Here is a 17,501-nt window from a genome sequence, read left to right on the forward strand (position 1 = left end):
GAGGAGAGCAAGTGGAGCAGGTGGCAGCAGGGGCAGCAGCAGGGCCTGGAGCAGCAGCGCCTGGAACAGCAAGGGCCGCCACTGCACGTATTATAAGAAGCAGCAGCAGCTCAGCAACAGGCTTTTCTGGTACCTGCTCCCATAGTCATGTTCTTATAGAGAACAGCTATCAGATTACATGATATTATCAATGCCCATCTGCTTTTCCTCATGTATGAGATACTGAAACTCTATAGAGACAGCCACTGGATTAATTCTCATTTCATGCATTTAGCTTTTCTGTTATATCTCTTACCATTTGTACAGAGTCTTCGTTTAGCAAATAGAGGAGAATTTTGCCCAAAACAAAAAGACTTTGCTGATCACCAAGCTTACTAGCACCCTTCAGCATACCCACCACCAAACACATGATATAGTTTTGTCTTGGAGGATCCTTTTTGATAATAAATTGAAGTGTGACTGGAGTCAACTCTGCTCAAAAGGTTAGAAATTAGTGTCTTATGGATCCACAGCAACACCGTGCTTGTGCGAGTAATAAATCAAAGAGAGAAACATTGGCAAAAATGTGCAAGGGGCACATGACAACATGAGACACCGTGGCATGAAGGGCACAAACTAGCCACGGCATGAGGAGAGAATGCCAGCATGAATTTAACCAGAAAATCAATGACATTCTTGAGGCATTGCTAGTACCCAAAGGGTTTCCTACAAGTTTCAATCTTTGCATATTTGAGATGACACGGGGTACTTAGCTGGGGATGAGTCTGCCACACTGTAGTCTTTCTTTCACAGGGAAGTGTACATAAGGAAAAATTATGAATCACAAGAAATGTTCCATGGAGCAAATCTCTGAGAACACACTACCTGCAACCCATTCAATGCTTGAAAGAGCAATGTACAAGCTATCATTCAGAGAGTCTTAGCCACTCAGAAAAGTTATATTTCTATAATGTTATAATCCTAAATAGCAAATCTTCTAATATCATTAGGGGGTGGGTCATAAATCAATACCATCCATTCCAATCTTCAGTCCACAATGAAGGCTTTTCAACAGCATTTGGCCTGAATCCATCACAGTAGAAGCCATTGCATGCATTAATCTGTATTTCAGTAGTAAAACTGTGAGGTTGTTTTAAGAGAATGCTCAAACATTCTCATGTAACTATTTGCCCTAATCAGTGTCAATAGTTTGACCCTCACAATAGTAGAAGGTGCATTTGAGCTAATCAGTGTCATGGTTTGATCCTTACCATACTAGAAGGTGCATCATTCTGCTTACACATGACCCAAGGAACACCTATATCAAGATCATGAGCCAGTGTAGCCGCCCATTTCACATATTCTTTCCCACCCTCACCAAAAGAATGTTCAACATCTCCATATTCGTTTTCAATCTGTATACATTGGTATGTGAATTGTTTGATCTTACACAGTCAAACCATTCAGTCAAAGAAAATTGAAGCCAACAACCAACCTGTGCGAGTATAATAGGACCACCTTGCCATGAGAATAAACTCTTCTCCTTCATAAGACTGACTATTTTCTTCACAAATGTAGACATTTCCTCCTGAAATCGATAAAATTAATGTGATCATTCAAGATGAAGATAATTGAAGCCATCCAAGTTCATGCAGCCTAATAGACGTTATGCATACAGACACCTGATTGACACTATCCCTTCACCTTGATCAACATAAGCTATAGTTAAAGTGTCAAATCATATAGAAGAACAACTTACTGGTTCTAACAACAAGTTTTCACCTTCCTCCTTAAAGGCAACCACCCTTACAAAGAAAATGGATCATAAAGGACTGGAAATTTGAACATGCCTCTTCTTCATGTTGAAATGCAATAAACGTGCCTCAGGGATACATGATATCCAACATCTTATCTTAGCAAATACAAATCTCAAGTGCTTATCTTCAACTGTGCTCAAACCATTTTAAGGATGAGAATCTAAGCCAACCAACTTGTTGAAGTATTCACTAGTCAAAGAAGTTCCATCAGGCAAGATACCTTTAGTTGGTACAGGCTAGTAACAAGCAATGATGAAAAGGAAGCAGCAATCTTCACATTATTCTTTGAGTTAAAGAAGTCACCTCAAATGCTGTATTGTTTGTTCGAAACACTATGTCAGGAATGTCACGTAGCCAGACTGGAAATCCCCTGCAAACATGCCAAGAATACTCATTCACTGTAGCTCGACTAGTTAGTTATAGGAACTCAAAAATGCATATGTATATACAAGCACACTTGAGATTTCTTGATCAACATCTCTTATTTGCAGTAGCCATGTAGGAATCCATTAGAAGTTTGACTGTCCACAAAACATTTCAAATTCATGAGACTAAAACACTATACATACTTCCTCAATTAAACCATATCACTGGTTTTACTAACCACCTCACTTACAAAGAGATTATAAAGCAGACCACCATTCAACCATGATGGGTTTGGACCTCAAAAATATTAGCACTAAAGAGAATCCAGTTGTTAGGAAGGTTCCTAATAGGTAGAAAGAAAAAAAGAAAGATATATTAACGTCCACAAAAGGCCAATGTCTCCTCTGAGACGAAAACCAATACATCTATATCCAATGTCATCTCATCACAATAAAGTTGAAGGGAAGTTACATGAAATAAATGTATCCTAATATGAGGCTAAGATCTATTAGAATGTAAATGGTTCTAAAACTGAAGACTGATACCAAGTGTAACCCTCCATCCTTCGGAACATGTCAGTGGGGCACCTGCACCCCTTGGAACATGCTTCATGAGAGCTTACACACCAAAGCACACTTGAATCCCACTTGAAGTCTCCACGCAGCACCGCATCGCGGTCATCCTGCACGACACACACTCAAAGGCACACGAAAGCACAAGAAGGCACAATATCATGAGAAGGCACTAATGAAAGCACAAGGGCCCATCTTGGGGGCCAAATACCATCCATTCATAGCAAGGAGTGTATGTACAAGACTAGCTAGGGCACAAGAGGGACACGTTCACGGGGGAGAGCTGAGCTATCAATGCGCATCAAACTCGTCACCATGTTAGGGACATGTTCACGGGGGAGAGCTGAGCTATCAATGCGCATCAAACTCGTCACCATGTTTTTTTTGGTGGGGGCGGGGGGCGGGAGAGGTGATGTATCTAGCTAGAGTGGTCCCTCTCTAGGTCTCAAGATCAGCATAGAATCTCCGTCCTGACCCGGTCCAAGACCACTCTACTAATGTGTCAAGGGGTGGCTCTCGCATGTCTTACAATGATGGCTCTAATCTGACTATTTTACAGACCTCTCAATCATCAGGGTCATTGTTTTTTGCAAAGTGCAATGGCTCAATCTATTGACTCCGCAGTATGATGTAAATATAGTCTCGATAGATGGAGTTGGATATGCTAAGCTAGTGGTACCTATGGAGTTTGATCTGTGAAAGAAGTCTACCTCATTACCCTCTAGAGCTCCACGACAAAAAGCCCTAAGTATCTCTAGTCCTTGTACTCCATGACCCGCTGAAGTGGACCAAAACCTTCATAGAAGAGACAATGATATCTCCCTCGTATATCATAGTGAACAGTGCATCTACATATGTAGTGTTCCTCTATTGTAATGAATGAAGTTGAGAGGAGAGAGAAGACTGAGCTGAAGAGAGAGAGAGAGGAGAAAGAAGAAGAAGAAAGACTAAAAGAGCAGAGAGAAAGACAAGAAAGAGGGAAGAGAGGAGGAAGCCATGGAAGGATGAAGGTGAAGAGTATGTTCCTGATAATAATTGAATACCCTAAACTAAGTCTCTTACACCTTATATACCCCGGTCAGTGTGACTAGGTGTCTAACCCCTAGTTTCTGTGTATCCCGCTCGTCACAATCCATCCCCACCCTGAAAGTTTTTGCCCTCAAAAACAAAAGACAACTAGAGGGGCTTGGTAGAGGGGCTAAGGAGTGGGATGTAGAGTACTATTTCGGTCCACATTACAATGAAAATGGGTGGGTGAAGACTATGGATAGCATGATGTCCACTACAAGTCTGCTGAGGTAAATCTGCCATAGCTTTTGATAGGCTGTTCCAAATGGTGCATGCCACATGTCGAAACGAAGCTTATAACATGTATTTTCAGTCCATGTAGAGAGCACATGGCTGTGATTTGGGCAAGTACAAAACTGTTCTAAAACAGTGTGCACTCTGTAGGCACGAGGTGGTCAAAAGGGGACATAACTTGCTGGTCTTCATTCCGTTGGGCATCTTGGAGGTAAGGAAAGTCATTGACGTTAGTGGCTGGGTGCCAAGAGGCTTCTTCCAAGGGTAGGACTTGCCATTTGATGACATATTCCTTGATGGATCAAGATCTTAAGTATTTATCACGTTGCCCAATGATTGCCTCAGAGATGTACTAAATGATGCCTTCTTCGTCTATGGGAGGAAGCTCTTCCACATAGTCCATTGAGGTGCCAATGAAGATGCCTTCTTCGTCTATGGGAGGAAGCTCTTCCACATAGTCCATTGAGGTGCCAATGAAGGGCTTCAACCGGCTGACATGAAATACATTGTGAATCTTGGTGATAGAGAGAAGCTCTAATCGGTAGGCCAAGTCACCAACTCTCTTGAGGATCTAATAGGGGCCATAGAAACAGTGGGCCAGCTTGTTACTGCTACTTTCTTTGAAAGTGGAGTAACGAGACTTAGGCACTTTCAAGAAGACGAGCTCTCCCTCTTGGAATTCCAAGTGTCTTATTTTCTCATCAGCATATAGCTTCATATGGGTTTGGGCCTTTTGAAGATATACTTTGCATTGCTGAAGCAAGGCCTGCATGCGATCCAACTCAGCTTTACTCTAAGGGTTGATTTTATCATTGAATAAGACTATAGAAAGGGGGATCTTACACTTGTATAATGCCTCAAAATGAGAAACCCCACTGCTAGAGTGGGTGGAGTTGTTATATGCAAATTCAGCCAAGCAGAGCCACATATCCCAACTATGTTGTACATCATAGCAAAAGTGTCATAGTTATGTCTCAAGCCATTTTATGTACCCTTTCAGTCTGGCCATCTGTCTATGGGTGGTACACAATGGATGGAGCAAGCTTGGTGCCCATAGATGTAAATATTGCTTGCCAAAAGTTGCTCATAAACTTGGCATCCCAATCATGCACTATGACTTGCGGTAATCCATGCAACTTGAAGACATACTCCATAAACTAAGGGGCCACCCGAGAGGCATTGAATTAGGTCTTAGTAGGGATAATGTGGGCAGCCTTAGTGAGACAATCAACTACCACGTATATACCGTTACATCCTTTCTTTGTAACAAGGAGGCCCGTAATGAAGTCTATGGTGATATGTGTCCATCTCCTTCAAGAATATGTAGGGGCTGCAAGAGGCCAGCAGGTGTAAGCGTGCTGTCCTTGTTCTGCTGGCATGGAACACATTTAGTCACAAAATCCTTGACATCCCTCCATAAGCTTTTCTAGTGAAAGCTCTTGGCAATCGTATCATTTATTTTGAAAGTACCCAAGTGACCAGCAGTGGGGCAAGAATGCATCTCTTCCATGATCTTCTATATGAAGAAAGAAGTGTAGGGGATGACAATCTTGTCATGGGACCAAATAGGGCCATGTTTAAGCTGATATTGGGAGTTTTTAGCCATTATTACCCCATGTTGTGATTTCTAGAATATGTGGCTAAGGTCCTCATCCAATAAATAAGCTTCTTGAAGGTCCTCAATCCAATCACTATATAACTCTGAAATGGAGGATACTCTGCATGCCCACATCCGAGAGAGTGAATCAGCCATAATATTATCTTGCCCTAAGTGTGAGAGATATTGAAATCATAGTTTTGCAAGGTTGCCACCCATCTCCTTTGCTTAGGAGTCAAAGTAGACTAAGTCAAGAAGTATTGAAGGACTCTATGGTCACTCTTTACTCTAAAACAGCTGCCATATAAGCAGTGGTGCTATTTCTTAGTAGCAAGGAGGATGGCCAACATCTCCAAGTCATACACATTTATTTGCATCTCCTTGTCATCAAGCTTACGGCTCTCAAAAGCGATCACACCATACTCTTGCAGCAATACAGTACCAATACCTCTGCCACTGGCATCACACTGAATGTCAAACTCCTTGGAGAAATCAGGGCATACAAAGATAGGGACTAAAGTAAGCATTTCCTTCAACTGCTTAAAGCTCTGATCAGTAGTGGCATCCCAAAAGAATGATTCCTTTTTTAACCAATCAATTAAAGGTGCTGCAATGGTGGCATAATGCTTAATGAAACACCTATAAAATGAAGAAAGACCAAGGAAACCACATAATGAAGTAGTGGTGGATAGATAGAGTGGGCCAATCATTAACACGTTGCACCTTCTTGGGATTAGTCTGTATGCCACTTTTGCTAACAATGTGTCCCAAGTACTCCACAGATGTCTGCATGCAGATACACTTACTTTCCTTAGCATAGAGTCAATGCTCTGTCAAGATATCAAACACCATTCTCACATGTGTCAAGTGCTCCTCTTGTGATTTGTTGTAAATGAAAATGTCATCAAAGAAAACGAGCACAAACTTGAACAGGAAGGGGTGGAGGATTTATTCACGCGGCTCTAAAATGTGACGAGGGCATTACTAAACCCAAAAGGCATCATTAGAAAATGATAAAGCCCACAATCAGTCCTAAAAGTTGTTTTGATCTCATCACCCTCCCTCATATGGATCTGATGGTAGCCAGAGCGCAAATCAATCTTAGTGAAGAAGTGTACCCCTTTCAACTCAACCAACAAGTCATCAATTCGTGGAATGGGATACCAATTCTTCACTGTGATTTTGTTCAAGTCTCTGTAGTCAATGCACATATGGAAAGAGCCATCTTTCTTCTTGACTAACAAGACAAGAGCACTATACTTCTCAAGTAAAACCTACAAGGCTGAATAATTAGATACTTTGAAGGGCTGATTTGAATTTTCATTATCCAAGTCCAAGACAAAGATCTATGAGCATTTCTTAAACTCCCGCTTGAGTTGCTTTGATGTAATTAGCTGAAAATCAGTAATATCATGAGCTCCCTCTAAGAAGATGAGTTGTCCATGCATCATAAACTCCATGAAGAGCTAAGAGAAGTCCGTAGCAATTTTTTCCAATTGTTTCAGTCAATCGCAACCCAAGACAACATCAATGGGGCCCATGTTTAATGCGATTAGGTCAACCAATGCCATATAATTCTCAGACAAGCATAGGGAAACTTTAGAACATACATGTGTGATGATTTCTTCCTCACCATTTGCTACTTGAAATATAATTCCGTAAGGGTGCATTTCAACCAGTCAATGACTGATTGATTGACAAAACTGTGAGTACTACCACTATCCACAAGGATGAACACGTGCTTCCCATTTATACTACCTTGAATGCATAGGGTATTGGGTCTCCTAGAACCAGTCCAAGCATCCAGGGAAATGGAGCAAAGGGAAGTGGTAGTCCGACGGGATATCAAATCAAGAGCATGGGATAGGCAACCGCCTGGGTCAAAGGGAAACCCATCCTCTGGGTCATGGAAGTGCTCTTCGTCCATATCCTCAATATGCTCTTCATTTTCAGTAATGAATTCTTCCTCATCATTGTACCAATCTTTCATTATATACATGCTATGAACTTTGACCTTGGCTGTCTTGTAAGGGCATTTGAAGGCATGGTCAATTGTGTAACTGTCACCACATTTAAAGCATAGGTCTTTTTCTTTCCGTTCCCTCACAACATGTGGGGAAATGAACCTTTCGCCACTTAAACCATTCGAGGGTACAGTGTGGTATCTATTTTCAGCATATTTGCTCTCACCATTAGAGCCAAGTGCTGTCCCAAAAGTGCCATGTTTTCTTTCAGCATGGAAGGGGGCGTAAGTGGGTATTTTAGGGCTACTATTAGGCGGGCATGCATAAACGGTTTCGGTTCATCGCCCTGAGGCTTGGGGGAACCAGCACTGTTCCCACAACCGCCATCGCATCCTTCAACATGGGCCAATAGACCGCCGGACAATTTTCCACCTCCACCCACACCGGGCATTCTCGTTGAAGCAGACGCTGGAAGTCGGCCATGGGGCGCCATGGCACAACATGGACCAAGCGACGATCAAAGAATAGTGGCAACTTGGACAGGAGCTCAGCTCGATGCGTTTCCGATTTCAACAGCACCTCATAAAAGCCGCGAGGTCCAAGGAAGATCTCCTCAACACACTCCCCTTGCAATAAATGGTGCATCCATTGGCGAATATGCGAGAGCACTGGGATCCTGCCAGTGAAGAAAAGTATAACTGCACGGTCATAAAACACCGAGAAGGATCGCAAGACTGATTTGGGATCGACTGTGGCTTCCAGCACATCATCCGTTGCCGCATCAGAAAAAGATTCATTATTATGCTGGACATAATCGCCAGGCAGAGTATTGGCAAAGTCCAGTAAATGCTCCCAGTCAATTTCCTGCGAATCCACAAGATCAGAGGCCACTTGCGCATAGGAACGTTCCGGAGGACCCATTGGCTCATCAGAAGTATGCTTGGAGCGTTTGCCGGCAGGCGGCAGTTCAGAACCCGGAGGCAACTCCTCCGTGCATGGCACCATATCCTCTGGCTCCTCTGCATCTGAATCAGGGCCAAGGGCTGCCACCGTCCGGTCGAGAAAATCCATATCCAGGCCAGCCATACTGTTGTCTTCGCGTTCGCGCCCTCTCTCTCTCTCTCTCTCTCTCTCTCTCTCTCTCTCTCTCTCTCTCTCTCTCTCTCTCTCTGTGCAAGTCCCGCAGACTTGGCGGCCTCAGCCGTGGCCTATCCCGAGGAAGCGCTCTCTCTGTGTACAGAGCAACGAGCACACTGGACGGGACACTACCTCTCTGACGTCTGTGGGGCTTAGGGTTGACCGCAACTGGGCGCCTCTGCAGAAGGGAGCAAAACGACCAGGCGCACCCGCGAACAGAAGAGAGGTTGAAGGCAGAGAGGCGTCTGCAGTCGTGGCAACGCAAGCGGGCAGGAAGTCAACGCAAGGAAACTCGTGACGTACCAGAAGGGCGCCGCGGAGCAGGACGAGCGAAACGACGACAAGACGGAAGGACGACAGCGCGCGAAACGATGACGAGGCGGAAGGACGACAGCTGGAACCCCAGCCACCAGGACGAACGACAGACGGGCGACGGCCTACGCCGTCTGCACACAGGGGGAACCGTGCAGCGGATGACGCTGAAGCTGCACAGGCGGCAGGGCACGAGCGGGCGCCATCGACGATCTCTCTCTCTCTTCCACACTCCTCTCTCTCTCTCTCTCTCTCTCTCTCTCTCTCTCTCTCTCTCTCTCTCTCTCTCTCTCTCTCTCTCTCTCTCTCTCTCTCTCTCTCTCTATTAAAAGGTAATTGTATTAATTACGAAAAAAAAAAGCTACAAGTTTACATGATTACAAGATACACGATGGCTCTAAGCCATCGTGTGTAAAATCTCTCTCTCTCTCTCTCTAAAGTACTAAACGACAAAAGAGTTACAAAAAGTCATGGCAAAGACACAAAGGAAATTGCCATATGCCAAGAAAGTAAGTCCTCCCGAGGGAGTAAGTCAGAGTGCCGAATGAGATCTATCTGCCAATGCAAAAGGCCTTTAAGCCTAGCAATATGTCCCTGAACATTATAGGCTGAATCAAAAAGAAAAGCATTCCGAATGGTCCAATTGTGCCAACAGCCCCAATATCGAAGAAAGTGAAACAAGATCTTCATATGCGACTGAGCCGGTGTGGGGTATTTGGGCCGCGCAAAAACCCACTCAAAAGGGCTTAACGAGAAACCAACCACTGCTCGCCAAACTGCCGACAAGAGTGACCAGATTTTCTTAGCAAGACGGACAAGAAATAAATCGATGACGGGCCGATTCCACACTGGTGGTGCCAAAGAAACAATTGCCGTTGGAGATTCGACGCTTGGAAAGGGCTAAAGCAAGAGGAAGACCACCGATCATCACCCTCCAAAGAAAAACCTTGCATTTGAAAGGTGTCTTGTTCAACCAGCCCTCCATCACAGTTACCTTCCACCATGACTGAGATTTATGCAATCCCCATATAGTATTAGCTTTAGTAACCAGCCATTGATGATCTTTAATCAGAAGATGATACACCTGGTTAGCTGAGGCCTTTTCCAAATTCAGGCGGCCTGCAAGGTCCCAGTCCTACCAAGGACGATCCAAAGCAAGGGCAGGAAAGGGTTGTCTGCTCTGGAGCACCATCAAAAGCTGTCCCCATAAATCACGGTATCCACGAGGGATCCTGAAAAGCCTTCTGGCTGCACGAAACGATATCAACACATTGCGACTAGCAAGGGTGGCATCTGCAACTGAAGTCAAGCCCAAACGTGCCATACGGTTAAATTTTGGTCTGAGCTTATGTTTGCCTTCCCAAAAAAGTAATCACGAGGCTGCCAACAGTTCCCGTTGAAAAGAGTTAGTAGCTAAGCAGTCCTATGCTGGATGCCATTGAGCCTTCTGGAGAACCAATTTCCAGGAACATACCAAGTGAGCAAGCAGGGATAATAAAGGACTAGAAAACCAAGAGTCTGCATTTGAGTATTTGAGTATTACCATGCACAAGCCCGTGATTCTCAAGAAAATAACGGGCTATCAAGACCTACGGGTGATGATCCAAGCACATGGCACGAAAAAGAGACCAACAGAGTGCCAGCATATGAGATTCGCCATCCAAAATAGCCCCACCACCCATGCGTTTGGGGATACATGCCTGCAACCAAGAGATCCATGAAATACCTGCATGTAAGGAGTCCTTCCATAACATGAAATGAATGCACTGAGTAAGAGCATTCAATGTAGTAGTAGTCCAAGGCAGCAATGGCAAGAAATATGTGAGCATTGGCAACATAATTGTCTGAGCCACTTTGAGGCGAACATGGAAAGGTCAAGCCTGTGATTTCCAATACAAAAACTTAGCTATCAGTTTCTGTGAAATCCACTCTAGTAGTTGCTTCGGCCAAACATCAACACCCAAAGGGTACCCAAGATGCCTGACAATGGAACCACGGGGAACAACCATTCCCTACCAATCCAGTGACTGCAAATCTGACTCTGTGCAACTAAGAATGGCTGATTTCAAAGCATTGATATGAAGACCAGAAGCATGACCAAAAAGAGTCTAAACATCTAATGCTTTACGAAGATTATCCTTATCCGCAAACAAAATCATAAAGCTCATCAGCCAAGGATTGACTAATGAAGTGCTGTCCAAAAGGAAGAGAGAATCCAGCCAACTGAGTAGAAGCTGCCATATGAGATAACATCGAAAGAACCGAATGAGTTGCAAGGGCAAAAAAGAGAGGACTCAAAGGGCAACCCTGTCTCACAGAGCGTGCAAGGACAAAAGGCTCGATAACACCACCATTTAGTATAACTTGCGAAGAAGCCGCAACACTAATGGTGTAGATCAAACGAGCCATTCGAGTACCAAAGCCCATAGTAGACATAAGTTCTGCAATGAAGGACCAGTCTAAATAATCAAAAGCCTTTTCCAGATCCAATTGAATCAATACCATCTCCTGATTAGAGTGCCTTGCATAGTCAATAGCCATTTGCACATTCAAGACATTATGCAAAATGTTTTGGCCCTTAATGAAACCATATTGAAGAGGATGTACAATGGCAGGAAGATGCTTATGGAGCCGATTCGCCATTACTTTGGAAAAGATTTTATACATAGAACCCATCAAAGAAATTGGTCGTCAATGTTTCAACATAGACCGCGAAGGAACTTTTGGAAGCAGTTTGATATGTCATTTCCATGAGGAAGGCATAAACCCCGTTTCCCAAACCTGCTAAAACACAGCCGTCAATGGTTTCACCAGACTAGTAGCAAAAACCTCAAAGAATTCATTGGTGAGACCATCCCAACCAGAACTTTTATCCTTGGGCAAGTATAACAAAACATCCATAACCTCCGCCTCACAAATATTTGTCTCCAAAGTAGTTTGCATGTCATGTGGAACCTGATTGCGGACCAAATCATAGAAAACTGAGCGAGCATGAGTAGTTTGGTCAGAAGGTAAAGGAGTAGAACCAAGAAGGTCTAGAAAATAATTCCTACACATATTCACAATAGTCTAAGGATCAGTGACCATTTGACCTTCTGCATCCTGGAGTCTAGTCATATTCTCTCGAGTGGGAGATGCATTAAGAGCACAAAAGAACTTATGAGTCGGACAAGCACTACCTTGCAAATTCTCAGTCAAATTTTGCAATTTGGCCTGTTGATAAGATTTCAACTGAAACTCTTTAAGAAGATCAGCCAAACGCATAGCCAATGGCAACAGAAATACATCATCTGAAGTCTCCACCAGTAGAGAACGAACCAAAACCAGTAATTCCGCCGCTGCGTGTCGACGCCGCCGACAAAGAGAGGCATGATGGATCCCATACTTCCGAACAACCCACTGCACATTAGAGAGCAATCGTTCAAAAGAAGCATTGCCCTCAGAGGGGAAGTCCAATAAAAATCTATCAATCAATTGCTGCATATAACCTTGAAAGATTGAATGCTTCAAATAAGACGAGTTGAAACGCAAAGGGAGTCTATCCAGAAATTACTTAAAAGATGCAATGGGTTGAACAAGCATCTCAAGCTGTAGTGGAAAATGGTCCGACAAGACATATTGCTGCAACACTTTCATTTCTAGCATCTCAAGAAGAAAAGCATCATCCTGCATGATGTACATGCGGTCCAACCGCGACCATGTAGATGTATACTACACAGAATGAAAAGTAAACCCTGCAGAAGAAGGATGTAGCCATAACCAGAGATCTTGCTTAAGTATGGCAAGAGTAAACACATTCCACACACGGCTTTCTGGAGTATCCATCACCAAATGCTTTGATGTGGACTGTGAAGGATCAACACATATTAAAATCCCCCATCAAGAAACCCCGTCTGCCAAGTGACAAGGAGATCTGCAAAGTATTGCAAAGATCCCGACGGGATAAAGGGTCATTTGGAGCATAGAGCCCAAGTAACCATAAGATCTCCCCTTCAAATAAAACTTCAATCACCACAAAACGACCATGTACATCATTTTTTATATGAACAGACTGATATTTCTCATGTGCAATCATAAGCACACCAGAATAATGCATGGCATGTGTCCCTGCATAAAACAAGCGAAAGCCATGGCAATCCACAACTTTTCCTACTTCACCGTGACTCTTGTGCTCAACAGCACACAAGACATCCCACTGATTCTCATGCAATAAACTCCACATGGCATGCTGCTTATTGCGAGAACAAATGCCTCGCACATTCCACGTGGCTATCTTCATGTGTATTCAAAAAGAAGATCAATAACGAGGCAAAGCTTGCCTCGATTTAACCTTTTCTGCTAGAATGTCAAGGACTCCCTCATCCAAAAAATCAGCCAACACGGCAAAAGAGTTCCGACGGGCAGATTTAGAGGTAGACGGTGTATCCACTGACTTGGGGATGGAACGGGGATAACGCCGATCCCATGGGGTAATCACATCACCTCTAGCATCAAAAGCCAACTTAGCAGGTGGGCCCTTCGGACCATCCGTATATACTTTCCTAGTGGGCTGATTGCGAGGAACAGACAAAACCATAGCATGAGAAGGGTGCTCTGACGACAACATGTCTTTCCTCCGCGTATAAGTACACAAGGAATCTTGTGAAGCATTAGGCACAGTATCCGCCATGCCAGCATCAAACCTTTTACCTTTTTTGGCACGTACATCTACCCAATCATTGTCACGGGAATCCAAGCCCAAAACGTGTTGTTTGCCTTTATCCAAAACTTTAGGTGGTTGGGTCGCATCCTGCGACGGAGCATCAAGCACCATGTCTTCCCTGGGAGGCAAAACATACTCAGCATCTGAAGTCGGTTGATTTGCTGGACATTCGGCCATAAAATGCCCCAATTTTCGACACGAAAAACAATGCCCTGCAAAGTTACCCCATTTCAGACGAAAGTGCAAAGGATGCATGCCAGAGCAGTTAAGACGTAACCAAGCAGGCCTTTTCCGAGCAATGTCCCATAACATACACAAATGGTTACGATTCGTGGCCCTTAGGCTCGCGGGGACCAAAACAGTGCCCACGAAGGCCATGGCATCCTTTAACAGTGGCCAATAGACAGCCGGACAATTTTCCACCTCAACCCACACCGAGCATTCATGTTGAAGCAAGCGCTGAAAATCTGCCATTGGGCGCCATGGCACAACATGGACCAAACGGCGATCAAAGAACAATGGCAGTTTAGTCAACAGATCGGCATGATGCTTGTCAGATTTCAACAACACCTCATAAAAGCCTCGGGGCCCAACAAAAATCTCTTCAACACACTCCCCTTGTAGTAGACTTTGCAGCCACTGGCGAATATAAGAAAGCACTGGGATCCTACCAGTGAAGAAGAGTATAACAGCACGTTCATAAAACACTGAGAATGAGCGCAAAACATTTTGGGGATCCACAGTGGCTTCCAGAACATCTTCAGTTTTAGAGTCTGAAAACGCTGCATGATTATGTTAAACATAATCACCAAGCAGAGTGTTGGCAAACTCCAACAAATGCTCCCAGTCCACATCTTGAGAATCCACAGAATCAGAAGCAGCCTGAGCATAAGAACGTTCCCGATGATCCATTGTATCTTCCGGAGTATGCTTGGTGCGTTTGCCCGCAGGCTGGAAGTCAGGACCAGGTGGCATCTCCTCTGTGCAAGGAACCATATCCTCTGGTTCCTCTATTTCAGAATCCAGACCAAGGGCTGCCACCGTTTGGTCAATAAAATCCATGTCCAGACCAGCCATGTTGTATCACCACTTTAACGCTCTCTCTCTCTCTCTCTCTCTCTCTCTCTCTCTCTCTCTCTCTCTCTCTCTCTCTCTCTCTCTCTCTCTCTCTCTCTCTCTCTCTCTCTCTCTCTCTCTCTCTCTCTCCCCAAGAAGTCACCAACAAAGGAGGAGTTTGTGAATGCAGCACTGGAGAAGGAGAAAAGGAGAAAGCTTAGAGCGCTCCACATCCGGGTGGTCGGATGGAAGGAAGGGAATAGCCCCCTAGCAGACGCCAAGCAAATATGCGAAAAGCTGGGAGTAGAGGACCCTCAAATAGTGGAGAATGCATGGCGCGTAGGGAAAGACCTCACCAAGGGAAGGCCTCTCATCCTCAAATTTGCCAACTTAGAATCCAGACGAGCCTTCCTCTCTAAAAGGACAGCTCTAAAAGGGGAAAAAGTCTACCTGGAGGATGACCTCACACCCGCACAGGTGGCACACCGTAAAGAATGCATGCCAGGCTCGCAAAGCAGGAAAATGGGCAGTATACAGAGATGGTCGTGTAATCATCACAGATAAGCGCCAATGACGGGGCGCGGCCTATGAGACCCACCTGAGGTTTGCAGTGTGGAACTGCAACGGAGCTATGAAAACAGATGCAGGATTATTCCAGGAGACCTTCACCGGCAAGGACATCGTCCTCTGCACAGAAACCCACCAAAGCCCAGGCACCTACCTACCAGAAGTGAGGGGATATAGATGGGAGACGGCAGGCCGCCCTAGAGCCCGAACAAAAGGAGGGACCCGAGGGTCCGGAGGGGTGGCTGTGTTGTACAGGGAGGAGATACAGCCCATGGTGCAAGTAATGCGGAAAGATGAGGAAGCCCGGTTCATGTGGATCCGGATACACACAAATCGCCCCCGAGACATATACATGGCGGTGTGCTATTTCCCACCAGCACACTCCCCATACGCACCCGCCCAAGCTACATGGACACACACCTGTCTCACGGGGTCAGAAGTGCCATCGGACAGATCTGCACGTCCTCACACCAACTACGGGTCAAAACGGGCAGATACGGGGCCAACCCCCTCCCCCCAGAAGACCGAATCTGTTAGCTCTGCCATCTCGAGCCAGAGATAGAGGAACACTATATCTGTAGATGCCCAATGTACTACGAAATCCGAGGACGCTTCCACTACCTATTCAGCGAAGGATTCGGACCACTCTCCAAGGTGATGGAATTCAAAGACCAGAGATGCCTGAGGCTCTTTCTACTGGAAATACGACGCCACAGAGACCACCTCCTACGAACCACGGAGCAAAGACAAGGAGCCACCAACCAACGCACACTCAACGACTTCTACCAAATACCAGCTATCGTCCCCACCACGAGGCGGGTCTGCTTTCTTTGTCTGTGCGTAGGGGCAGATTGCACGTGCCACAGCAGAATGTACTGTCTACAGTCTCTCCTTGTCAGTAATCTGCTGCCTCCTGGGCACAGATCTATCCTTGTAAAATGTCTATCTATCTGTCCCTGTCCCTGTTACTGTCGTTTCCCGGCCTGTGCAGGGACGTATTCTCCCCCCCCCCCCCTCTCTCTCTCTCTCTCTTTTTTCGTAAAAGGTAATTGTATTAATTACGAAAAAAATACAAGATTACTTGATTACAAGATACATGACGACAATCTAAGCCATCATGTGAATCTCTCTCTCTCTCTCTCTCTCTCTCTCTCTCTCTCTCTCTCTCTCTCTCTCTCTCTCTCTCTCTCTCTCTCTCTCTCTCTCTCTCTCTCTCTCTCTCTCTCTCTCTCTCTCTCTCTCTCTCTCTCTCTCTCTCTCTCTCTCTCTCTCTCTCTCTCTCTCTCTCTCTCTCTCTCTCTCTCTCTCTCTCTCTCTCTCTCTCTCTCTCTCTCTCGTTCCTGTGTGTGGGGCAAGAGGTGTAGGCAAAGACCTCTGTTTCGTGTGTGCTACAGGGGCCTTGAAGGCAGGCGCAAACTGCAGGGACAGCAATTCAGAACCACTGATCTTCAGGTCATTGTGTTGGCCCTCAATTCCGATCTTTGCAGGGCGACAAGACAGTAGCACTGAGCGTCAGGACCAGGTCGCTGTGTTGCCCCTCATTTCCTAACTCGTCTTGCCTGCAGTCTCGAAAATGGAAAAGCGATGCTTTGTTCTCTCTCTCTCTCTCTCTCTCTCTCTCTCTCTCTCTCTCTCTCTCTCTCTCTCTCTCTCTCTCTCTCTCTCTCTGTGTGTGTGTGTGTGTGTGTGTGTGTGTGTGTGTGTGTGTGTGTATTGGAGGCTCGCAAAGAGGGAAAGTGGGCTGTCTATAGAGATGGACGAGTCATCATCACTGACAAAAGGACTTCATGACGGTACGAGGCCTATGAGACACTTCGGATGTCAATATGAAACTGTAATGGAGCCCTACGCTTGGATGTTGGTTACTTTGAAGATAGCTTCCAAAACATAGATATAGCAATGTACACAGAAACAAACCAATGTAAACATAGCCAACTACCAAACGTACGGGGATACAGGTGGGAAAATACATCTTGTCCAGCAGCTAGAAAACTAGGAAGCACTAGGGGTTCTGGAGATGTGGCCATACTATACCGGGAAGACCTCAAAGGGATAGTGCAAGTAATGAAAAGAGATGATGATGCACGATATTTATGGATTAGGATACATGCACGAAGACCACGGGATATA

At 45.0% G+C, this 17,501-nt stretch overlaps 1 protein-coding gene across 5 annotated transcripts in view; it reads right to left on the reverse strand.

Moving 5' to 3' along the window:
• LOC148016413 (beta-galactosidase 9-like) overlaps nucleotides 1-17,501 on the reverse strand; it is a 214,661-nt gene that overhangs the window by 172,520 nt on the left and 24,640 nt on the right. For all 5 annotated transcript variants that reach the window (XR_015688038.1, XM_087663741.1, XM_087663739.1 and 2 more), the window contains exons 4-7: nucleotides 2,100-2,166; nucleotides 1,475-1,567; nucleotides 1,251-1,394; nucleotides 1,012-1,100 (exon numbers count right to left, since the gene is read on the reverse strand). Coding sequence is in view for 4 of the 5 variants with exons in the window: in XM_087663741.1 (XP_087519867.1) it covers nucleotides 1,012-1,100; nucleotides 1,251-1,394; nucleotides 1,475-1,567; nucleotides 2,100-2,166 (393 nt within the window). In the remaining variant the exon portion in view is untranslated. The remainder of the gene's footprint in view (nucleotides 1-1,011; nucleotides 1,101-1,250; nucleotides 1,395-1,474; nucleotides 1,568-2,099; nucleotides 2,167-17,501) is intronic.

The sequence above is a fragment of the Lygodium microphyllum genome, chromosome 23 (genome assembly GCF_053477565.2).
Source record: "Lygodium microphyllum isolate KBCC chromosome 23, Lygodium_microphyllum_v1.1.10, whole genome shotgun sequence".
Classification (NCBI taxonomy): Eukaryota; Viridiplantae; Streptophyta; class Polypodiopsida; order Schizaeales; family Lygodiaceae; genus Lygodium; species Lygodium microphyllum.